Raw genomic sequence first — 23,683 nt, 5'->3', positions numbered from 1 at the left:
GCCTGCAGTCCCTAGACACTGCGTAGGAGCCACCTCCAAGGTGTCAGCCGTCCTTCCCTGTCTAGGCAAAGCCAAGAGGAGGCTGGCAGCCATGTAGCCCAGGGGCAACTTACAGAGCAGAAGCTGGTTGTGGTTGCTTGGAAAGTTGGACTAACGAGTCTGGCTGCATTGTTGCGCCGGTCCTGTGGGCCGGTACTGACGTAGAGGAAAAAGCCTATGGGAGATCAGCAGCACACGTTGGGTTGCCAACTGTGTACCCACCCCCGCCCTGCTCCCTACCCCCTGCCCTGCCCCTTCTTCAAGGCCCCACCCTGCTCATTCCATCCCCACTCCCTCCCTTGCTCGCTGTCCCCCACCCTCACTCACTTTCAGTGGGCTGGGGCAGAGGGTTGGGCTGTGGGCTCTGGGTTGGGGCTGAGGAGTTCAGAGTGTGGGAGGGGGCTCCTGGCTGTGCCTGGGCTGGAGTCTGGGGTGCAGACGGGGGCTCTGGGATGGGGCAGGGCGTTGGGTGTGGGAGTGAGTGTGGGGTACAAGTTCTCATAGGGAGTTTGGGTGCAGAAGGGGGCTCCAGGCTGGGGCAGGGGTATGGGAGGGGGTGAGGGGTGGCACTCACCTTAGGCAGCTCCTAGTAAGTGGCACAGTGGGACTAAGGCAGGCTCCTGGAAGTGGCCAGCACGTCCCTGTAAACCCTGGTGGGGGGAGGGCAGGGATCTCTGTGCACTGCCCACACCCCGAGCACCGACTCCGCAGCTCCCATTGGATGGGAACTGCCTTAGCCCCGCTGCACTGCCGACGAGGTAAGCAGGGCCCAGGGGCTCCACATGCTGCTCCCTCCATGCACTGCTCCCCGAAGTGGCCAACGCATCCCTGTGCCCCCTATGCCCCCCACAATTCCCATTGGCCGCAGTTTCTGGCCAATGGGAGCTGCAAAGTTGGTGCAAGGGGCGGGGGCAGCACGCAGAGACCCCCTCGCCCACCCTCCAGGCCACAAGGACATGCTGGCTGCTTCTGGGAGTGGCGGGGGGGCTGGGCAGGTAGGGACAGTTGGCAACCCCAAGCACACGTTAATACAGCCCCCCCGGCTGGCTTTATACCCAGGCCTCATGTGTTACTGGGATGCACCATGCTCTACGGGCTTGGGGGAGGGGAGGCAGTGTGGCCTACTGGCCAAAACACTGGAAAGGGATGTGGGCTCTAGGGGGACCATGGGAAAGTCACTTCCCTGCTCTGTGGCTCAGCTTCCCCAGCTGTAGAATGGGGATAATGACAGCACCCCCCCCCCCCGAGCTGAGATCGCCTGATGCCTAATGCTCCATACGAGCTAGTTAGACCCGTCCAGTAACTCCCCCTTCCAGAAAGAGTCCCCAGCAAGAAGGAGGAAGAGAGGCAAATATTATGGAGAGAAAACTGCCAGCTGGAGTGAGGCCCCCAGCTTCTCCAGTGCCCCCACCTCGAACAGCAAACTAGGGCCCCTCCATGTACTTGCACATTTGGTTTCTAATTTTGTGACCTTCCCTGCACAAGCTGGTTCCCATGGTGAACTGCTGGTTGGGGTTTCACTAGCACGCACCCCAGGGGGCATGGAAGACGCTCCCTAGCAATACGCAAAGGGGCTTGACTGCAGGAAGGAAGACACAGATCTGGTAAGTTTTTGCTTGCATAAAGGCCTGAGAGCTGCTTTAACCTGGGGACCTCTGCTGGCATCATCTACCCCTGGAACAAAGACCCTGTTTGAAACAGACTGGGGAAAAAGGGAGGAGGTGTTGCCTTGTATATTAAAAATGTACACACTTGGATTGAGGTGGAGATGGACATAGGAGACGGAAGTGTTGAGAGAGTCTCTGGGTTAGCCTAAAAGGAGTAAAAAACAAGAGTGATGTCATGCTAGGAGTCTACTACAGGCCATCTAACCAGGTGGAAGAAGTGGATGAGGCTTTTTTTAAACAATTAACAAAATCATCCAAAGCCCAAGATTTGGTGGTGATGGGGGACTTCAACTATCCGGATATATGTTGGGAAAATAACACAGCAGGGCACAGACTATCCAATAATAAGTTCTTGACTGGCACTGCTACAACTTTGTTATTTTCAGAAGGTTGAAAAAGCTACTGGGGGGAAGTGTTTAGACTTGATTTTAACATAATAGAGAGAACTTCGTTGAGATATTTGCAAGTAGAGGCAAGCTTGGGTGAAAGTTACCATAAATCTGAGTTCACAATTCTAAGGAAGGGTAGAAGGGTTAGTACAGCAACATAGAGGAGAAAATGGATTTCGGAAGGCGGATTTTGGTGCTCAGAGGAAGATGACAGGTAAGGTTCCATGGGAATTCAAGACTGAGAGGAAAAACAACTGAGGAGAGTTGGGCGTTTTTCCAAAGGCGGCACTTATTACAGGGCCCAAAGCAAGTATTCCGCTGGGTTAGGGAAAAGATGAAAATATGGGGCAAAAGACCACCTTGGTTTAACCACGGAGATCTTGCATGACTCTACAAAATAAAAAGGAAGTCATATAAAACAGTGGAAACTAGGTCAGATTAACCAAAGGATGATACAGGCAAACAACACAGGAATGACAGAGGCAAGATTGAAAGGCAAAGCACAAATGAGCTCCAAAAATAAGCTATAGGAATAAGCGGAAACAGGAAGACTTTTTATCAATTACATTTAGAAGCTAAGGAGGGAAGACAGGACAGGATAGGACCCACTGCTCAGTTGAGCGAGGGAGAAACAGTAACAGGATAACTTGGGAAATGGCAGAAATGCTTAATGACTTCGTTGTTTCGGTCTTCACGAGAAGTCTGAAGGTATGTCTACTAGTGATGTCTAATGGTGATGGGGGTAGGTTATATTGAGAATAAATTAAAAAGAACAAGTTTAAAAATCATTTAGAAAAGTTAAGATGACCTGCATATGTCACCAGGGCCTGAATTAATGCATTCCCTGTAGCTCAAGGAGCTAACAGGAGGATCGTTATCTGAGCTCTCTAGCTATTATCTTTGGAATCATAGGAAAGGAGATGATTTCCAGAAGACTGGGAAAGTACTATAGTGCCCATCTATGAAGTAAAAACAACCAGGAAACTACAGACAGTTAGTTTACTTCTGTGTCAGGGAAGATAATGGAGCAATGTAATTAAGGAATCATCTGGCAAACACTATGGGAAGGTGGTAAGTTGATAGGAAATAGCCAGCATGGATTTTGAAGAACAAATATGTCAAACCAATCTGTAGTCTTTCTTTTGGATTAGGATACGAGTTTGTGCTGATGAAAGGGGAGAAGCAGTGGATTTAGTTATATTAGACTTAGTAAGGCATTTGATACTAGTCTTGCTATATTCTTATAACTAAACTAGGGCAAATTAGATGGGCTACTATTAAGGGGTGCTTATACCTGGCTGGATAACCGTACTCAGAGAATATAGTTATTTAATGGTTCCCAATCCTGGCTGGAAAATATAAACAAGTGGGGCTCTTGCGGATCTGTTTTGACGGCTCTGTTCTAATATCTTTCTTATCAACGCACTTAGTGTTGGATTATGAAAGTTACGTTATTTAAGTTTGCAGATGATTACCAAACTGTGGGAGGGATTGCAACTGCTTTGGAGGACAGGGTCTATAATCAAAATGATCTGGACAAAATTGGAGAATGGTCTGAGGTAAACAGGAATGGAAGTTTAACAAAGACAAATACAAGTCTACTAAGGTGCCACAGGTCTCTGGCCACTTTAGGAAGGAACAATCAGTTTCACGAACATAAGACAGAAGAGACTGTCTAGAACGGAGTACGGCAGACAAGGGACTAGGGGTTACAGTTGACACAGCTAAAATAAATATGAGTACAACTGTGATCTTTGCAAAAAAACAAACATATTCTGGATGCATTAACCATTGTTGTGAGCAAGACACGAGAAGTCATTCTTACCGCTCTACTGCACCTGGTTAGCTCAGCTTGGATTGATTTGTTCCAGTTTGGGCCCGCATTTGCAAAGAAAGAGTGGGTGAGATTGAGGGTTCGAGCAAGAAGCAACGAGCAATGATTAAAGGCTTAGAACATACCTATGAAGGTGTAGATGAGTTCCTGCTGCATCCTGAGAACTTGCCCATACCGTATGCCTGGCCTCTTCTTGTCATTCAGTGTGACGCATTCTAGAAACAATATCATCTTCTTCTACCTTGGGGCGAAGCCAGACTTTTATCGGCACTCGCTCCCCTACTTGGTGTTAAACTTTGCTCGGGCCAATCAGACACTACACACACACAGTTTTGGGCCCGTCCCTTATGACACTTATGATGTATAGTAGTACTTAGTCACCGCATGGCAGTGAGAAGTGAGAGGAGAAGAAAAACGACCTGGTGTACCTGTGTACACCGTAACCGAGTCCTGATCACCTCGAGCCTCTCTCTCAGCTCAGTGTTTCAAACAGAGTTTTCTACGTTTGCAGTCGTTATCTGTGGTTTGTATTTGTATAGTATCGGTTATTATAAATGCTGCACTTGTTTTAATATTGTTAGTAGATATTTTAGTCATTGTGTGTTTTAAGTTTTACTAACCATTAGCTATATCACCTGCGTCCCTTTACCAGGGCCAGTGCACCGTTTAGGCGAACTAGCGCGTTGCTAGAGGCGTCAAATTTGGGGCACCAAAAAGGCGCCCCTCAAATTTTTTAAATGTTGCAGCGGCTGTGTGAGGGGCTGAGCTGGCCTGGCGGCATCAGCTGCCTGCAGCCGGCAGCCCAAGGTGTCCCCGGTCAGGGAGCCGCGGCGCGATCTGGCAGCCCCGGCGCCACCCCCTCCGGGTCAGGGCTGCCTTCCCCCCCCCGGAAGGAGAGCGCCCAGGGCGGCGGCTTTCCCTGGGCGCCAGGCATGGGAGGGGGCGGCATTTTGCCGGGGTGGCGGCGCGGGCCTCGTTGCGAAGCGCCGCAGTCGTATCTGCGGGCAGCTGCTGGTCCCGCGGCTCGGTAGACTGGCTGGCAGGCAGACCTTAGGGCAGCTCCCGAGCCGGCCGAGACCCGAGCGGGGCGGCGAATATGGCCCAGTGCTATGGCGCCAGAACCCTAGCGCCGGTCCTGTCTCTCTACCCTTGTAACATCTCTAATTAAAACTTAATTGAGTTAATTTCTAGTTGTGTTGTCGCCAGTTCTTGATCGTGACATACTTCCTTGATCCCTACCTATATAGTCTATTCGCCACGTGCACTGGTTACATAACAGGCCTGCATTTCCTTTCGCCCCTGCGAATACATGGCAATCTACAGAAGGAAGGCGAAAGAATTGGGTTTTGTTTAGTTTGGAAAAGAGAAGATGAGAGGGAGTGATAGCAGTTTCAGGTATCTAAAAGGGTGTCATCAGAGGAGGTGAGAAAACTTGTTCACCTTAGCCTTAAGGATAGAGCAGAAGCATGGTTAAACTGCAGCAAGGAGGTTTAGTTGGACATTAGGAAAAGTTCATAACTGTCAGGGTAGTTCACACTGGAATTGCCTAGGGAGGCTGTGGAATCTCCATCTCCGGAGATATTTAAGAGTAGGTTAGACAAATGTCTATCAGGGATGGTCTAGACAGTATTTGGCCCTGCCATGAGGGCAGGGGACTGAACTCAATGACCTCTTGAGGTCCCTTCCAGTCCTAGAGTCTATGAATCTATGAATCTATGAGCACATCAGAATGTACCTGTGACAACTGAGAAATCCAACAGTCAAAGCAACTAGCAAGCTAAGGAGCAGGGAGCAGAGTGGCTAGGGCCTTGACTTAGGACTTCTCTCCTCACACCCCTGTTCTGCGCTGACTGGGGCAGAGACATCTCTTGCTGTGCATGGACTGAGCACAACATCAGAATGTACTGATGCAGGAGAGCAACTTGGAGCCGGAACTCCTCCCTGTCAGCAGGGAACTGCATTAACGCAGGGTGCGGGTGTTTGGGGAGGGACTGTCAGATTCAAAGGTCACTCGGATGTGCTGTGTCAGAGGGAACAGCTCATCCTCTATGGGAGCAGTAAGGTCAGGTTGGTTTTATCTCCTCCCCAGGGGCTCAGAGGTCCCAGCCTGTCCCAGGTGTTTTGGCAGGGGGTTAATGTTTAACATTTGTTATGCTCTATTTTCTTAGCAGTGCCTTCCAGTAATCACAGAGCTTGCTTTCCAGGAGGACATTGTGGCTGTTCCCTAACCCAGAGGCCAAGGACTCTGCAGGCGGGGGGCCCACAGGCAGATCACAACCACCAGCAGAGGGGTCTAAGACATGGCTTTGGAGCCTGCCCCATCCAGCCACCCCAGAAGGCCAGCGGTGCATTGTGGGAACACCGATAATCAAGGTAGTGAAGGCAGCCTGTGTGGAACCTGTCCCTAGCATGGGTGTGATTATTCCATAAGCCCTAAGAACCAGCCTGGGCCCTGTTCAGTTACCTAATAACTGAGCAAGCGAAGCATCAGCTTGTCTTGGCGCTGAGCTGTAGTAGTGAACAGGCTTGTGCCAGGCCAGGGCTCAGGGCAGGAAATATTCCAGGGAAATCCACACCCTCCCTCTGCATGGAGTCCTCATAGCAGTAAGAGCAGAGTTGAGCCAATCCTAAAGTCACCGTGACCTGATGACCAGGAGGGTACAGGAATGGGTGGGATCTGCAAACTGCTTCTCCCTGGCCTCTCCACAGACTGTTACCTGGCCCTACACATCACTCCAGGCAGCAGCATTCTGGGGGGCAGGGAACAGAGTCAGACTCTGGCATCTGCTCAGCCCTAGACACACACAGCAGAACTGCTCGGCCCCTTAGCGGCCCAGGCCCCTGGTGCATCCCTGACTCTGCTTCCCTCCCCTGACAGGATGGGTGCAACACAGGGGGGACCCAGCAACCCTCAGTGGGTTGCAGAGGTACCTGTCCTGCTGTTGCTGCTGTGGTCCCGTGTGGGGCTGCGGGCCCCAGGTGCGAAGTGGAGGCTTGTGTTCCTGACCCAGGTCGGGTAATCGGGCACAGTGTTCCAGCCACACCAGCCTGTCTCAAAGGAACAGATGGTGAACGATCCTAGGAGAAAGATCCAGGCCAGAGATCCCAGTGAGCTCATAGACTTATAGACTCATAGACTTTAAGGTCAGAAGGGACCAATATGATCATCTAGTCTGACCTCCTGCACAAAGCAGGCCACAGAATCCTACCCATCCACTTCTATAACAAACCCCCAACCTGGCCGGGGGTGCCTGGGTATGCGGGCACATGTTCCACCGCCCTCTCTAGGAGGAGCCAGAACTGCGTGCCTGGGTGTCCTAGGCCCTTTAGCCCAGGGGCAGGGCTCTGGGCTTGGGGGGACGTTCCCAGCAAATACAGCCTTGGAAGGTGGGGCTAGGCTGTTCGACGCCTCCCCATCCAGCCAGAACCAGGCAAAGCCAAAGTTCCCAGGTGCTTGGCCAGGCCCAGCTCGCGCAGCAGGGTGGCACATGGCAAGATTTGGCCAAACTCTGAGCTCTTGGGAGTCATTGAGGCACAGAGCCCCCCAGCAATCTGAGCCTGCTACTCCAGGGGGGACTGGGAAAGACCCACTGGGTCCCATCCACCTCTGACTCCAACACCCACACACTCTGTGCTTCCTGTCTGGATTTAACAGCATCACTGCTCTCCAGCCCCTGGCAGCCAGTGCTCAGCACTCTCTGGCCTGGGAACGCTGCCCACTCTCAGGCCCCTGGAGGCCAGTGCTCCCCAGCCACCGACGCTGCCTGCTCTCCAGCCCCTGGCAGCTGGTGCTTTCCAGCCTAGGAACCCTGCCCACTCTGCAGCTCCTGGTGGCTGGTGCTCTCCAGCCTGGGAACGCTGCCCACCCTCCAGCCCCTGGCAGCCGGTGCTGAGCTCTCTCTGGCTGGGGAACACTCACCGCACTCTGTGGCAGATTCGTCTGACAGATCCCCGCAGTCGTCAGTGCCATCACAGAGCTGCTCCAGCTGCACACATGATCCACGGCTGCAGTTCCTCTCGTCCGAGCCGCACACTAGGCTCAGGGGCGCTGAGTGCAGGCAGGAAAGGGTTAACTCACTCAGAGAGATAGGGGAAATCTCTAGTGCCCACTTCCCAGAGATGGCCCGGGCATGGCAGCCTCCCAGTGCTTGGAGCCTCCCAGGGAGTTGAGGGGGCATGAGGCTGTGAGGGTTGGGGAGGGCTGAGCCATTGCTGCAGGGCTGTGGCCCGGGCTGCTGGGCCCAGCCTGGCCTGAGCTCCGAGCACACTGAGAAGAGCGGCAATGGGACTCTGAAGCCAGCACAGAGTAGGTGACTGGGACTCTGGCGCAAGTGCGTTACAGGTGTCGATGCGGGCACAACGTGCAGCCCCAGGGACACATGTGCTCTGGGCACAGGCCTGGGCCCTTTCCAGCCAGCAGAGGTGTCACTTCCTTTGATCTCCCCTCCCCCTGCAGCTCAGGGGTCCCAGGGAATCCACAACATCCACAGCCAGCCAGGGGGGTGAAAGCAGCTGCCACAGAGCAGCGAGCGTGTCTGCTTCCCCACGCAGCAGCAGCCCTTCAGAGGGGGCTCATGTGCTCTAGTCCAGGGGCTCTGTCCTGCCCTGGGCACGCCGAGGGGAGGAAAGGGAGGCGAAAGGAACAAGGGAAGCGTCTGGAGGCTTTGCACTGGCTCCCTGCTGACTCTGAAGCCAAGCGCAGCACCCCGGGGAGAGGCAGGTGCGATGGGAGGTGCTGCCTTACGTGGCAAGCCACAGCTCCTGAACTCCACGTCGTCCAGCTGCAAGGAGCTCTGCCGCGAGGAGACGGTTATCTGCCAAGAGAAGGGAAAGCCCTGGGTGGGCATAGCCTAGACACCAGCACAACTGACACATGAGCATGACTGGCATAGCCTGACCACCCGCAGCCACTGGGGTCCTTCTGCTCCCTCTTCCCCTGCCCCTCCTGTGGGAATGGGGAGGGGAGAGACTTCTGCCTGCCCTCCCCCTGCAGGTGGGGCAAGTAGCGTCCCCCAGCCAGAGCTGACATGAGCCCCCTGCAGGTGTTGCAGAGTTTGCATTTGCCGTCCAGGGCCCATCACCCACCGAGCACTAGCCCCTCTCAGAGGGGGTCTGTAGACCCAAGTTCATCACATGTGGACAGTCTAGAGCCTGTCTGGCCACTGGTCTGGTTCTATGCTAATACTGTGGGCCCTGATCTCCAGAGCCGGCTGGTTCCCATGTGACCTCTCTCTGGCCACCACACGCCACCACTGCAATGCCTCCCCAGCCCTTTCCCTGCCTTTGCAGCTCTGCGCTTCCCTGGCTGCCCCACAGGCCAGTGTCCCACGCTCCCCTCACTGGAGGGCCATGTATCAGCACATCATGCCTAGCTGGCATGGGAGGCCTGAATGTGCTCAGGCTCTGCCAGCTTGGCTCAGGCTGTTGCCAGGGGGCACGGAGCAGGCTGATGGCTGATTTCTCACCTGGAACTCCCCTGGCACCCGGCCTGTGTATGCAACCAGCTCCTGCCAGGCAGAGATGCTGCTCTTGATACTCTGCCACAGCGTTCTGGTCTCATTGTCATATGTCAGCTCCACCCACAGAGCCGGCTGCACCGTCTCGTTAAGCCCTACAAGCAAGCCAGGATCCATGATCACATGGGCTCTCCTCCAGCCTGGGGCACCCCCCAAGTGCCCCAGCATTACGTGCGTCTCTAGTCACCAATTTTCTCAAAACTGGGTGACCGGGCAACAAAATGGCAGGTGAAAGTCAGCGTTGATAAATGCAAAGTAATGCACATTGGAAAACATAATCCCAACTCTTCATATAAAATGATGGGGTCTAAATTAGCTGTTACCATTCACGAAAGAGATCTTGGAGTCACTGTGGATAGTTCTCTGAAAACATCCACTCAATGTGCAGCAGCAGGCAAAAAAGCAAACAGAATGTTGGGAATCATTAAGAAAGGGATAGATAATAAGACAGAAAATATCATATTGTCTCTATATAAATCCATGTTACGCCCACATCTTGAATACTGTGTGCAGATGTGGCCGCCCCATCTCAGAAAAGATCGATTGGGCTTGGAAAAGATTCAGAAAAGGGCAACAAAAATGATTAGGGGTATGGAATGGCTGCCATATGAGGAAAGATTAATAAGACCTGGATTTTTCAGCTTGGAAAAGAGACGACTACGGGGCGATATGATAGAGGTCTATACAATCATGACTGGTTTGGAGAATGTAAATAAGGAAGTGATATTTACTCCTTCTCATAACTCAAGAACTAGGGGCCACGAAATGAAATGAATAAGCAGCAGGTTTAAATCAAACAAAAGGAAGTATTTCTTCATACAATGGACAGTCAACCTGTGGAACTCCTTGCCAGAGGGTGTTGTGAAGGCCAAGACTATAACAGGGTTCAGAAAAGAATTAGATACATCCATGGAGGATAGGTCCATCAATGGCTATTAGCCAGGATGGGCAGGGATGGTGTCCCTGGCCTCTGTTTGCCAGAAGCTGGGAATGGGTGACAGGGGATAGATCACTTGATGATTCCCTGTTTTGTTCATTCCCTCTGGGGCACCTGGCATTGGCCACTGTTGGCAGACAGGATACTGGGCTAGATGGACCTCTGGTCTGACCCAGTGTAGCTGTTCTTATGCTCTTATAGCACCAGCCAGTGTCGTCCTCTCATCCTAGCTAGGGCACCGCGGTGCCCCCCACTCAAGCCTTCTGCACAGCAGTACAGAATGCTGCTGCTCAGGGTGTGAGGCCAGCATGGCTTGTGCTCTACAGTTTCAGGGCAACTGGGAACCAGGATTCCTGAGGTCTGTAAGGTTCTGCTTTAATCCCACTAGAAGGACCCAGTGCTGGTGGCCTAGCAGCTGGAAAGGTCTCTTTGAGCCCAGTGGCTCTCTAGAGACCCAGACAGAGTATGACAGATTCTGACCCTGTCCCTGGCTCTGCCACGCACTCACTGGGTGAAGCTGGGCAAATCCCTTCCCCCTCAGTGCCTCAGTTTCCCCAGCCATAACATGGGGGTTATATTATTCCCCACATCACAGGAAGACTGTGAGGATTCAGAAATGTCTGTAAAATGCTTATGGACCCTCAGAAGGAAATGGGCGAGTGGAAGGCAAGGGGCAATTTAGAAGTAATACCAATGGTATCTGGTGCTCAGTAGCTGCTAAAACATTGACAATTCAGTTCATATAAGGAATATAAGAACTGCCCGATCGGATCAGACAAGGCTCCATCAAGCCTAGATCCTGTCTCCAGAAGGGTCCCATACCAGCTGTCTTGGACAGGCATGCACCCCTCCCTATACCAGACAATAGCACATCAACGTGCTGGGAGCACCTTGCCAGTCGTCCTGGCCAGCTGCCCATCCCAGCCTCCACCCTCTGCAGCTGCCCTATCCCCTCCAGTGCTCCTTTGAACACTAGGCACAGATCTTATCCCTGTACTTGTAGCAGGGGTAGGAGAGGCTGGGTCCATCCTCCAGTAGCACAGCACTGGTGTAGCAGACAGTGAAGTGTGTGCACCTTTACCTGTTTCCCACAGGCGATACCATGCTCGGATCTCACAGGTGGCTGCCGCTTGTTGCATCACGGGGGACCTTAACCTAGCGATGGCAGCAAACGTGTTTCTGCGCATCTCTGCAGCCATGTACCAGCCTGGGGAGAGAATACATCAGGAGGATTATTCACATTGCCAGGGCCAGGCAGAGAAGGAGACGCATTCCCTTCCCTGATCCACTTCATAGGAAACAGACGCATCGCGAATGCCACACCGCGTGTGTTCTCTCCAGGAGCCTCACCTACAGCAAGCGAAAACGGGGCTACAGTTCTTAACCTAGACCAACAGGAGGAATGCCCCCTCGGGAGGGATATTTCAAATACAGCAGCACCCTGTGAAAACAGTTCTCATTCCTGGGCAGCACTGCCACACTGAGAGGCAGCATTTACCGGGATTTATTTGAATGCATGATTCCATATACACCTGAGAACTGAGTCACTATTACCTGTGCAAAGAGCCTTCTCCTCTGCAGCCCCTGGCATCTGGAGCAGCCTTCCCCTACCCTTTCCTCTCTGCATCTCCACTCACGCCAGCTCCTTGCACAGGCCTCCTCATCTCTGACTACCCCATCATGCCTCGTCTTTTTCTCAGGCCTGGTCTACACCTAAAATGTAGATCGACCCAGCTGTGCTGCTCAGGGGTGTGAATGGGGAGGGTCCCAGAGACAGGGCTTCAGCCCGAGCCTGGATGTCTGCGCTGCAATTTAATAGCCCCACAACCCCAAGTCAGAGGACATGGGCCAGCCCGAGGTGTTTTACCGCAGCGCAGACAGACCCAAAGCCAGCATGTGTTTCAAAGAATAAAGGCAAAGCCCAGCTATAGAAATTCCAAATTCTGCCTATGTGCCATGGAGTCATGTGACTGGATGGGCCTTTCAGAACGTCAAGGGCCAGACTCCCCAGTGCCCTACATCCTGGTAGCCGTTTACTCCGGGGCCGAGAAGGGTGAACCCCCCGGTTGGGTCCGTAGCACCAGCTCTGCACTGGCTAATAAAGAATTGGCTCCCAAATGCCCTTGCAAGGTCTGAGGCCTTTTTCTGCAGGAAGCTGCAGCAGCCATGAGCGAAGAAGCAGAGAGTCACATCCTCACCGCCTCTAAATTACATCAAAACAATGTAATATGGGGCTGTGAAGAATGTGCTCCTGTCCTAACAGTGCCACCACCACCAGATGAAGAAACAGAGCTTACAATGTTTAAAGAAAACGTTGACAGCATTCTGCCTGGCACGCAGTCACTTCTCAACAGTTGTGTTGTGAAATCTCTACTTCTAGTGTTTTGTCTTTACGACGCCCAGTTCTCTATTGTTTATCTGTAGGGTCTCTGTCTGGTTCTTTGATCGTTTCTGTCTGTGGCATAACTAATTCTGCACGATTTAAACCAACTCAGGTGCTGGGCTCTGATTGGGTAAAGAATGGTTTCATAATGGGCTCGGATAGGTGAAAAATACTGTCTTGCAGCACTTCAGTTTACAATGGTTGGTGACGGTAGAGCTAAGCAGGACTCAGGTTTCACTATATAAACTGGGGTTCAAAAGGAAGTTCTTTAGCACCTAATTCCAGGACACAACCCGAGATCAGAACTGCCAGACCTCAAGACCTGCCAATCAGACTGTGCAGAAGCTGGAACCCCAAATGACCTGATCCTGCCTGGCCACCTGCCTTCTTGGGATTGGTGAGCAGTGCCTGCTTAGCGAGTGTGTTCTGTTTTGGTAGCTGTTAATAAATAGATAATATCACTGTGTAAGGCTCCTTCACTGGTAAAAGACCCAGCAGACCCGCCGAAGATTATGTCCTGAGCCCTAGGAACTGGGTAAGGGTAGGTGCCTTTCACCCAGAGCATTAGGAACTGGGTACAGGTGGAGGTGCCTAAATTAATCAGTCCTGTGGCAACTTATAGACTAACAGACGTATTGGAGCATGAGCTTTCATGGATGAATCCCCACTTCGTCGGATGCATGTACATGCATCCAATACGTATATTAGTCTATAAGGTGCCACAGGACTCTTTGCTGCTTTTACCGATCCAGACTAACACGGCTCTCCTCTGATAAATTAATCCAGTTACACCCTGAGCCCACAGAATGGTAAAGGTGGGTGCCCTAGAGTGTACGTGCAGGTAACATCCTGGCTTTTGTGCATTTATAATCCCAGCCTTCAAGCAACAGGGATAAGGAGTCCCAAAGAGCCGCCGTGTGCCAATCACAGGCAGATCTGTTCTGAACACCACGGTGCACCCTACCCCTAGACGCTCGTCAGCTACAGCTGCTGCAGGGAGGGTGATTTTTTCAGCTCTGATACCCCAGTGCAGCGGTAACAAGAGTGGCCACTGGCTACCCGGCACAATGTGGTGAGGTTACCCAGATCGGTGCCCCGGGTGTGATCGGCGCTGGGTCCTGTCCCCCACATGGCGATGCTGGCTCGGTCTGTGACCCATCTGTAGGCAAAAGTGCTCACGTCCTTCCAGCCACAGTTGCCCTCTTCAAAATCGCAGGTGAAGGGAGTTCCCAGCATGACTGATTCTTTGTGGTAACCTGCTGGGAAGCAGAGGAGAATGATTAGTGCTTGGGAGGGCTGGACAGGACTCGTGCATGTTTCTGCTGGTGAGAAATCAGCAGCATTGGACATTTGGGGATTCCTGTGGGAGGGGGTAGGGGAGTGGGGGAGGAGTGGAATTGGTGAGGTGAGGGGGTACTCAGGTGGGTGGGTAAGTGGCATATGGATAATTTGTGTGCCAGGCAGAGCGAGCAGGAAAGCCAGAGCTGCGTAGCCCTGCAGTGCATTTGGCTCATCCTTGTGTGACGCCGTGGGGCCCTGGTTCTAGGGTTGCCAACTCTGACTGAAGCTATTCCGGGAGATTTTTTTCCCCCCAACATGATGTAATTTCATTTTCTTAAAATATCCTAATAAAATCTCCTGGATTGCTTTCACTAGTCACCAGGAGATGGATGTCGATTCCAGGAGACTCCTGGCCAACCTCAGTGGTGGCTCCAGGCACCAGCGCTCCAAGCGCGTGCCTGGGGCGGCAAGCGTGGGGAGGGGGGCGCCCTGCCTGTCCCTGCGAGGGCGGCAGTCAGGCAGCCTTCAGCGGTGCACCTGCAGGAGGTCTACCAGTCCCACGGATTTCAGCGGGAATTCGGCAGCAGGTACGCTGAAGCCGCGGGACCAGGGACCTCCCACAGGCAAGCCGCTGAATCCACGGGACCGGGGACCTCCTGAATGCAAGTCACCGAAGGCTGCCTGACTGCCGTGCTTGGGGCAGCAAAAAAGCTAGAGCCACCCCTGCCAATCCTGGAGGGTTGGCAACCTCACCTGGTTCCCTCCTCTTCTCTTGGAGCAGGTTCAGAGCCAGGACCCCTGGGGAACCCGAGGCTCTAGGGCTGCAGATTGCTAATCCCAGGAAAGAGCAGCCAAAAGCCAAAGAGCAAGAGTCAGAGGCAGCCGGGACTCACCGCACTGGTTCTCATCGGAGCAGTCCCTGCAGTCGCAAACAAAGTCACACACCTTCGGGGCAGGACTGCTGCATCTGTTGATGAAGATGGACTGGACTCCAGGGTGAGGCCAAGCTACCAGAGAGGGTAAAAGCCAGCATCAGGGGGCCAGCCCCAGGCAGCTCTGAGGCCTGTCCCTGGCCACTGGCTCCCATCTCTGCAGGGATTGACACTAGGTTGTGAATCTCAAGGCTTGGAGGCCTGACAGGTGGGGAGCAGCTGCTCTGAGTTCTCTGACCCTCTGCACCTGCGATGTTCATAGGCCTCTTTGAACCCTCCAGCCTCAGCACCTGCAGAGCTAGGCTGGGGATCTGCGGGGGAGATGGCAGGGCTGCCCTTCCCAGCTGGGCTGTAGCTTGGCCTGCTTCTCATTCTCATCAGCCTGCGCTGAAGGAGGAAGATAGTGGCTTTTGGGGAGGCCATTTACCACAATTCATGGGCTGGAGACTTAAACATGGATGGAGGCAAAATCCCAGTGAAAGTCACCATGTGGTGAAAAAGAGCTAAGACATCTGCCTAGTCAGCATTTGGGGCTCGGAGGTTGGGAACTCATTTGTCTCTTGGGATCTGGAGCTGATGACCCACAGGCTACATTTGAGCTTTGGAGTCTCCTGCCTTACAGTGGCATGTCTCAAATACACCATAAAATACTTCTAATGCCAGGGGTGGGCGGGAGCCTGGTCGCATGGTGAGAGCTCAGGATGCTGGGGGTATATTGCCAGCTCTGGGAGAGAGCAGGTTCCAGCGGGAAATGGGGCTTGAGATCTATTCCCAGCTCTCTGTGACACCTTGGGAAGTCACTTCCCCCTCCATGCCTTAGTTTCTCCATTGTAAAATGAAGATAATGGTGCTGAGCCAGCCTTGTAAAGTGCCTTGAGATCTGAAGATTAATATGTAACGCCAGCAGACTGGGCTCCGGCTCACGCCAAGGTTCCATGTCTCAGCTGGACCCGTGTGGGTCAATAGCGATAAAATTGGTATTAGAATGATAAGAAAGTTTTCAGTGTCTAGACTCTGGTGAATGCTTGTGAGTTGCTGCCGGCATTCATCTTACCTATAATATCTGTGCTGCAGATTGGAATGTAATATTGGAGTGCGCGTATTGGGAGCCTCTGGGACTGAACTGCCATACAGGAGAGGGAGCTGCTCTTCTACAGAAATTGTTATGCCCCCGCCCCTCCCCAAAGAGGAGACCCAGCAATGCCAGTTCTTACAACTGGAAACTCCCCACATCTGGACTGACAAACTGTCAACAAAAGGACTCCTGTTGCTCTGCTGCTCCCTTCCCGTGATGATGAGTCACCTGAGCCCCTCTGCTGAGTCTGCAGCTCAGAGCACATGGCAGGAGGGGGATAAAAACCTCAAACCAAAGGAACTAAGGTCTCTAGGCTGCTTGGACTCAGGCACGGGGAGGCGCAAGCTCTTTTTAGACATAACCAAGAGATCCTCAGCTGCTTAGCCTGGGTTAGCCCTAAAGGACATGTAGAGCTTGCTGATTACAGAGGCCTATATTATCTTTTGAAACTTAAGATTGTAATTCATTTGTGTCACTTGTGTGTCTATATTTGCTGGCTTGCAAATAACACTCTGATTTCCTTTTCCTGTTTAATATGTCTTCATATCGTTTACAATTGGATTGGCTCCAAGCTTTGGCTTTGGGGTGAGACCTAAAGCACAACTGATTGGGGTAAGTGACTGGTCCATTGGGATCAGAAATAACCTGAACATTGCTGTGATTTTTGGTATAAGGGGCCATCGATCACAGACCTTTGGTCACCTGTGTGGCAAGACAGACTGGAGAAAGCAAGAGGACTGTCTGTGACCAGGGGCACCAGAACAGGGGGTGGGCCAGGGGGCCATGACCCCATCACTTTTTACCATCTGTAAGGGTGAGCGATGGGAGGCAGAGAGGAGAAAGCGAGAGATGGGATCTTAAGGCAAAGAGGCAGCGCAGGGGCGGGGCCTTGGGGGAAGGGGCTGGGCCTCAGGGAGAAGAGGTGCCATGGGGGTGGGGGCCTCGGGGGTTTGGGCTCCCGGGAAGGGGGGTTTGGGGGCCCCGGGGGTGGGGGGGGGGGGGGCGGGGGGGGGTGGGGGCCTCGGGGGTTTGGGCTCCCGGGAAGGGGGGTTTGGGGGCCCCGGGGGTGGGGGGGGGGGGGGCGGGGGGGGGTGGGGGCCTCGGGGGTAGGGGCTAGGCATGGATGGAAGGGGCAGTGTGGGGGGGAGGGCATGGTTTGGGTGCCTGAGGAGTTTTCACTTGGTGCATTTGGTTGGTGAAATCTGAGTATAGAACTCACAACGTTTGGGGTTGGTGCGCTGAGCCAGTCCTGAGGTTGGCACTCACACTCCTGCATAACCTTTGTGAGCATCACAAAATAGCGATGTTATTTAACTGAGTATTTGTCATGCTATCTGGAGTGGCACATGGCCATGAGTGCCGACCGCAGGGCAGATTGTCAGAAAATGGTAGACACCCAAAGCTGGTGACGTGACCTATAATTAGACTTCCCCAAGCCCATAACAAATGTGAACTCCTGGATCACGCTACTAGTCTTACCATGGAGTCACAGACAGTTCCCTTGGACTCTCCAGTCTATAGGGTTGCCAAGCGTCTGGTTTACACCGGAAGACCCGGTCAAAGAGGGACCCTGGCGGCTCCAGTCAGCACCGCTAACTGGGCCACTAAAAGTTCGGGTAGTGGTGCAACAGGGCTAAGGCAGGCTAGTCTCTACCTGCCCTGGGTCCATGCAGCTTCCGGAAGCGTCCGGCATGTCCAGCACATAAGCATAGGGGTCGCCAGGGGCTTGTGTCCCATCCCGAGCGCCAACTCTACAGCTCCCATTGGCCAGGAACTGCGGCCAATGGGAGCTGCAGGGGCGGCGCCTGCGGGTGGGGGCAGCACATGGAGCCCCTGTGGCCACCCCTAACTTAGGAGTCAGAGGGACATGTCACCGCTTCTGGGGGCCGCCTGAGGTAAGCACCGCCCAGCCGGAGCCTGCATCCCACACCCCCTCCCACACCCCAACCCCAGGTTGGAATCCCCTGCCACACCTTCCCAGAGCCTGGAGCCTGCACCCTGCACCCCCCCCACTCTGAACCTCTTGATCCCCGCCCGGAGCCCCCTTCGGCACCCCAAACCCCTCATCTCCAGCTCCATCCCAGAGCCCGTACCCTCAGTCAGAGCCCTCACCCCCTCCTGCACCCCAAACCCTACCCCAGACCATATTCTCCTCTTGCACCCCAAACCTCTCATCCCCGGCCTCATCCCAGAGCCCACACCCACAGCCAGAGCCCTTGCCCCCTCCTGCACCCCAACCCCCTGCCCCAGCCCGGTGAAAATATTGAGTGACGGTGGAGGAGAGCAAGAGATGGAGGGAGGGGGAATCAAGTGAGCAAGGGGTGGGGTCTCGTGGAAGAAGTGGGATAGGAGGCGGGGCAAGGGTGTTTGGTTTTCTGCAATCAGAAAATTGGTAACGCTACCAGTCTATCCTGTCACCCAGACAAACTGGCCTTTGTAATAAATGGTCACGCCAAAAATCACACAGCATCAGGTTGCTCCCAGTCCCAAGAGACCAGTCACTGACCCCAGTTCAACTGGTGCTCCAGATCTTACACCAAAGACAAGGCTGGCATCCAATTCTATAGTAAACTAACTATAGGTTTATTAGCTAAGAAGAGGAATGAGAGTTATTGAGGTTAAAGCAGGTAAAATATATGAACGTCTGAGTCACAGGTTTCAGAATGGTATGTGTTAGTCTGTATCAGCAAAAACAACGAGGAGTCCTTGTGGCGCCTTAGAGACTAACAAATTTATTTGGGCATAAGCTTTCATGGGCTAAAACCCATTTCATCAGATGCAGGGAGTGCATCACAGGGAATCACAGTTTGTAACTCCAAATGGTGCCAGTGATGTAATAAACTGCCAGTTTCCCCAAAGTCTTTTCAGGGTACCCAGATTGTCCCTGGGGATCTCTGCTTTGCATCCAGTACACTTCCCTATAAGAGTTCAAACAGTCCAGACATGAAGGATCTTTCCATGAATCCATTCTTACAGCTTTTTCTGACAGAAAACAAGCTGACAGGGTCACTACCCCCGTGGGCTCCTTCTCTGCTGATAGAGAGTGAGGAATGCATTTTAAGTCTTTGATCTCTGATGTTCACACACAATGACAACTTGATCTGAAATTAGCAGTTCTCTGTTAGAGTCCTTCATTTGCATTCCACAAGGCCTCTTTCTTGTTTGAGGGGTTCTTTAGTTACAGGGTGTACACAATGTAGATATTTGCTATTATATTATAACGGGATACAGATTAGTGAAAACAATGCATTTAATGTCCCATTCATTTTCATGAAGTTTAAATATTCTCTTACACATTTAACAATCACTTTAATCTGCACTGATACACTAGTGAATTGGCCTGGCTTCCAGCCATGCGTTTGTAAGCAGGCAGTGAGGCCTGGGGCTTTGACATCGACTGGCACCTGGTCTGCCAGCAGCACAATATTATTGTATTTTAACCAAATCCTAGGCAATTGAACTAACATGTTTATGGAAATGTGCCAGAAATGGAACGTAACAACTTCCCCTCTCTGAATTCTTTCAAGCCTGCTTCAGAATGTGCTTTATCCCATAATCCCTTCCACTAGGCCTGTCTCAGAGCCAGCTGGCACTGTCTGTGGGGGCAGAGCTCACAGCTCTGTCTGACAGGTTTCTCCAGGTGAAGAAACAAACGTCCCTGGCAGAGCCATATGGAGCCATGTGGCCCAAGAGGCCATGCAGTGCTGGGCAATATAATCCACACCTTGGGTGGCTCCTATAGCACTGTAGCTAATAGAGCTGGCCAGAAGAGCTTTGACAGAACCATATTCCATGGGCATGGGAGTCCGATAACAGTGGACACTGCACTCATTGAGTGCTCTGGAATTTCACCTTGGAAGAAAACCAGAAAAAAAAAATCCCAACGCTGTTGAAATGTCCCATTTTGACATTGTCACAGAATCACAGACATGTCCGGCTGGAAGGGATCTTGAGAGGCATGTAGTCCAGCCCCCTGCACTGAGACAGAACCAAGAAAACCTAGACCATCCCTGACAGGTGTTTGTCCAGCCTGTTCCTATTAACCTCCAATGACGGGGTTTCAACAACCTGCCTTGGTGCACGTGGAGAACAATTGATCACTGGCCTATTTATAAAAGCCTTTAACATAACTGAAGACTGCTATCAGGTCCCCTCTCAGGCCTTGTCCACACTAAAGGGAAAAGTCGATCTAAGCTACCCAATTTGAGTGACGTGACTAGTGTAACTCAAGCTGACATAGCTTAGCTCTACTTCCCGCAGGGTCCACACTACACAATGGCAATGGAGATGTTCTCCCGTCAACTCCCCTTACTCGTCTCGATCCAGTGGAGTACAGGAGTCGACGGGAAAGCAATCTACAGTTAATTTAGCGGGTCTTCACTAGACCTGCTAAATCGACTGCCAATGCATCGCTTGCCGTGTCGATCCCCCGGTAAGTGTAGACAAGCCCTCAGTCGTCTCAAGACTAAACAGGCCCCGTGTTTGTAACATTTCCTCACAGGTCAGGTTTTCTAAACCTTTTATCTTTTTATTGCTCGCCTCTGGACTCCCTCCATTCGTCCACAGATTTCTTGAAATGTGGCACCCAGAATTAGACACAGGACTCCAGCTGTGGCCTCACCAGGCCCAAGCAGAGTAGCACAATTATCGCCTGTCTTACACATGACACTTCTGTTAATACACACAGAATGATGTTAGTCTCTTTCACAATTGCATCACACTGGTGACTCATATTCAGTCTGCGATCCACTGTAACCCCCCGAGCCTGTTCAGCAGTACTACCACTTTGACAGTTATTCCCCATTTTGTAGTTGTGCATTTGATTTTTCCTTCCTAAGTGAAGTACTTTTGCACTTGTCTTTATTGAATTCCCTCTTGTTGCTTTCAGACCAGTTCTCCAGTTCTGAATTCTAATCCTGTCCTTCAAAGTGTTTGCAACCCCTCCTAACTTGGTGTCATCCACAAATTTCATAAGCACACTTTCCAATCCATTATCCTAACCATGAATTAATATATTGAATAGTATCAGACCCAGGACTGACCCCACTAGATACTTCATTCCATTTTGACAGTGAACTATTGATAACTACTCTTTGAATATGGTTTTTCAACCAGTCTTGCATCCACATTACAGTAATTTCATCTAGACACATTTCCCTGATTTGCTTATGAGAATGTTATATAGGACTGTATCAAAAGCCTTACTAAAATCAAGCTATAGCACATCTTCTGCTTCCTCTCCCCTATATCCACTAGGTCAGTAACCCTGCCGAAGAAGGAAAGAGAATTGGTTTGGAATGATTTGTTCTTGACAGATCCATGCTGGTTATTCCTTATAAACGATTATCCTTACAAACTGATTGTTTAATAATTTGTTCCTTTATCTTTCTGGACATTAAAGTTAGGCAAAATTGTCAGAATGAAACATTTCAATTTTTCAGTTTTAAATAATTTTGTGTTTCAGTTTGATTTTCTATTCTGTTATATACTATAAGCCAATACACCATCTGTAATTCATAATAATAGACTACAAAACTTGAAAAAAGTCAAAACTGAAACAAAACTTAATTTTTTTTATGAATTTTCCTTCATGGAGAATTTCAATATTGTGCAGTTTCATTCCAATGCTGAATGAAGCCATATTTCAAAATCCTCTGTGAACTGGCATTTCTGGCTTCTTCACAGCCTAATAGTTAGTAATCACTCAGGTGTGCAATAACCCCTGTATCAATGCCTGTATCAATCTTGTCATAAAATGAATGTACACCCAAGGAAGAGTCAGAGCCTGAGCAATACTGGTATTACTGATGTTTGAATGGCATTGCTGATATCCAATCAGTGTTCACATCCCAACCTGGAGAGGATGGACCTAATGCTCGGGTTTGAAATCCTCCTCTCTTGATGGAGGCGCATTAAGATTTATTGGGGCCCTGGGCACGAAGACCATTTGGGCCCCCCAACACCTCCTTCGCCACTATGCCCTGCCTCTGCTCTGCCCCTTCCCACCCAAGGCCCCGATCCCTGGCCAAGCCAGAAGCTGGAGCCAGCAGGGCCATGGTAAGACCTGCCCAGGGAGCCCAGGCTGCTGTGAGGAGCCCTGGACCCTCCACCTAGGGTTGCCAGAAGTCCGGTTTTGTTTTGATTTTATAAAAAAATTTCCTTTAGACTTTATCATCCAGCTCCCTGTTCTCTGCTGGATTTGGTGTGAAGCTCTTTAGAGTGGAGACAATCATTTGGGACTCTGTTTGCACAACCTAACACAAAGGGTTCCTGATCCAGGACAAAGGCGCCTAGGCGCTAGGGGACTGCAACTAATAACAGAACAACAGGAATTGATCCATTATATTTAACGTGTCCACCCGATACAGCTGAAATAAACCAGTTCAGTTATCTCCCAGGAGCATTCTGATTAAATCAATCTGTTCCTGTGAAACATTTTGATTTACTCAAGTCGGCATTTCCTGTTCCTGTTCCCTTGGAAAAGTTCCCTCAGCTCCAGTGTTTGTATTTCAGCGATACCTGGAGGCGCCACCTAAGCTCACGCTCCCACTGTGCTCGATGCTGTACAAACACCGAGTGAGAAACCAGACCCTGTGTTGAAGAGCCCAGTCTAAAGAGACATGACAAAGGGGAAACCGAGGCATGGAGAGAGGTAGTGACTTGCCCAACGTCATCCAGGTAATCAGTGGCAAAGCTGGGTTCACTGAATGCCAGTCTGATGCTCAAACCACTACAGAACGCTCCTTCCTTTAGTGTGGAGTCATCCAAGGCTCAACGTACCTTTTGCTCTGTGGCAACTCAGTTCAAGGGAACTATCTGGTCTAACATGTGGCATGATCAAAGCCAATTTAGCTGCAGCTACTTGTTTAAGGGAAAAATGTCTCCTTAAAGCCCTGGCATGGCAGGAAATTACAATTCTACACCATGAACCAGAGTATATCAGGGTTGGAAGGGACCTTAGGAGGTCATCTAGTCTAACCCCCTACACAAAGCAGGGCCACTCCCCAAACAGATTTTTACCCTAGTTCCCTAAATAGCCCCCTCAAGGATTGAAATCACAACCCTGGGTTTAAGAGGCCCATTCACAAACCACTGAGCTGTCCCTCCCCAGAGAAGTCACAGGTGGAGGTTGAATCTGAACTAGCAAGTGGTGGCTTGTCCCCCATACTCCCCCAGAAATGTCCTGCTGGGAAGTGCTGTGTCGTGAGGAGAACTTACCAGAGAGCATCAGAATCAAGAGGAACAGTCGCGCAGGCATCTCCTGAGCCTGTGCCCCGGGGCAGGTGTGCAGCTGGGAGCTGACACAGCCACCGGAAGGGCTGTGCTGCACAGCGAAGGCTGCAACCAGCTCCCAAGGACTTGACTAGCTCTGGACTTCAGCCCCAGTGCTTACCCGCACTGCAGAGCTCTTGATCCCCGTGCAATCAGTCCCAGGGGAGCAAGTTTTATCAGCAGGGCATTTCCCTATGGAACTGACACTGTAGCCAGGGACATTCAGGGGTGGAGCAGAATGACAGCTTTTTGGCCACGCCAGTACCAGACATCCTGGGGAGCAGTGAGCATGGACCCATCGCACTCCCAGGAGGAGTGTGTGTTGGGGGAGGGGGTCTTTCAGAGGGTCCACAATAGA

The 23,683-nt window shown here is 51.7% G+C and overlaps 1 protein-coding gene across 1 annotated transcript in view; it reads right to left on the bottom strand.

The window, feature by feature from the left end:
- Nucleotides 1-23,311, bottom strand: part of MAMDC4 (MAM domain containing 4) — a 65,232-nt gene extending 41,921 nt beyond the window's left edge. Inside the window, exons 1-9 of the mRNA XM_075060684.1 lie at nt 23,272-23,311; nt 14,940-15,053; nt 13,848-14,021; nt 11,464-11,589; nt 9,395-9,540; nt 8,674-8,743; nt 7,849-7,977; nt 6,861-7,007; nt 114-214 (exon numbers count right to left, since the gene is read on the bottom strand). Coding sequence (XP_074916785.1) covers nt 114-214; nt 6,861-7,007; nt 7,849-7,977; nt 8,674-8,743; nt 9,395-9,540; nt 11,464-11,589; nt 13,848-14,021; nt 14,940-15,053; nt 23,272-23,311 — 1,047 coding nt within the window. The remainder of the gene's footprint in view (nt 1-113; nt 215-6,860; nt 7,008-7,848; nt 7,978-8,673; nt 8,744-9,394; nt 9,541-11,463; nt 11,590-13,847; nt 14,022-14,939; nt 15,054-23,271) is intronic.
- Between the last annotated feature and the right edge of the window lie 372 nt (nt 23,312-23,683).

This window comes from Chelonoidis abingdonii, chromosome 24 (assembly GCF_003597395.2).
Source record: "Chelonoidis abingdonii isolate Lonesome George chromosome 24, CheloAbing_2.0, whole genome shotgun sequence".
Classification (NCBI taxonomy): domain Eukaryota; kingdom Metazoa; phylum Chordata; order Testudines; family Testudinidae; genus Chelonoidis; species Chelonoidis abingdonii.
The sequence above is the reverse complement of the archived record's forward strand: the minus strand, read 5'-3'. Positions and strand labels throughout refer to the sequence as shown.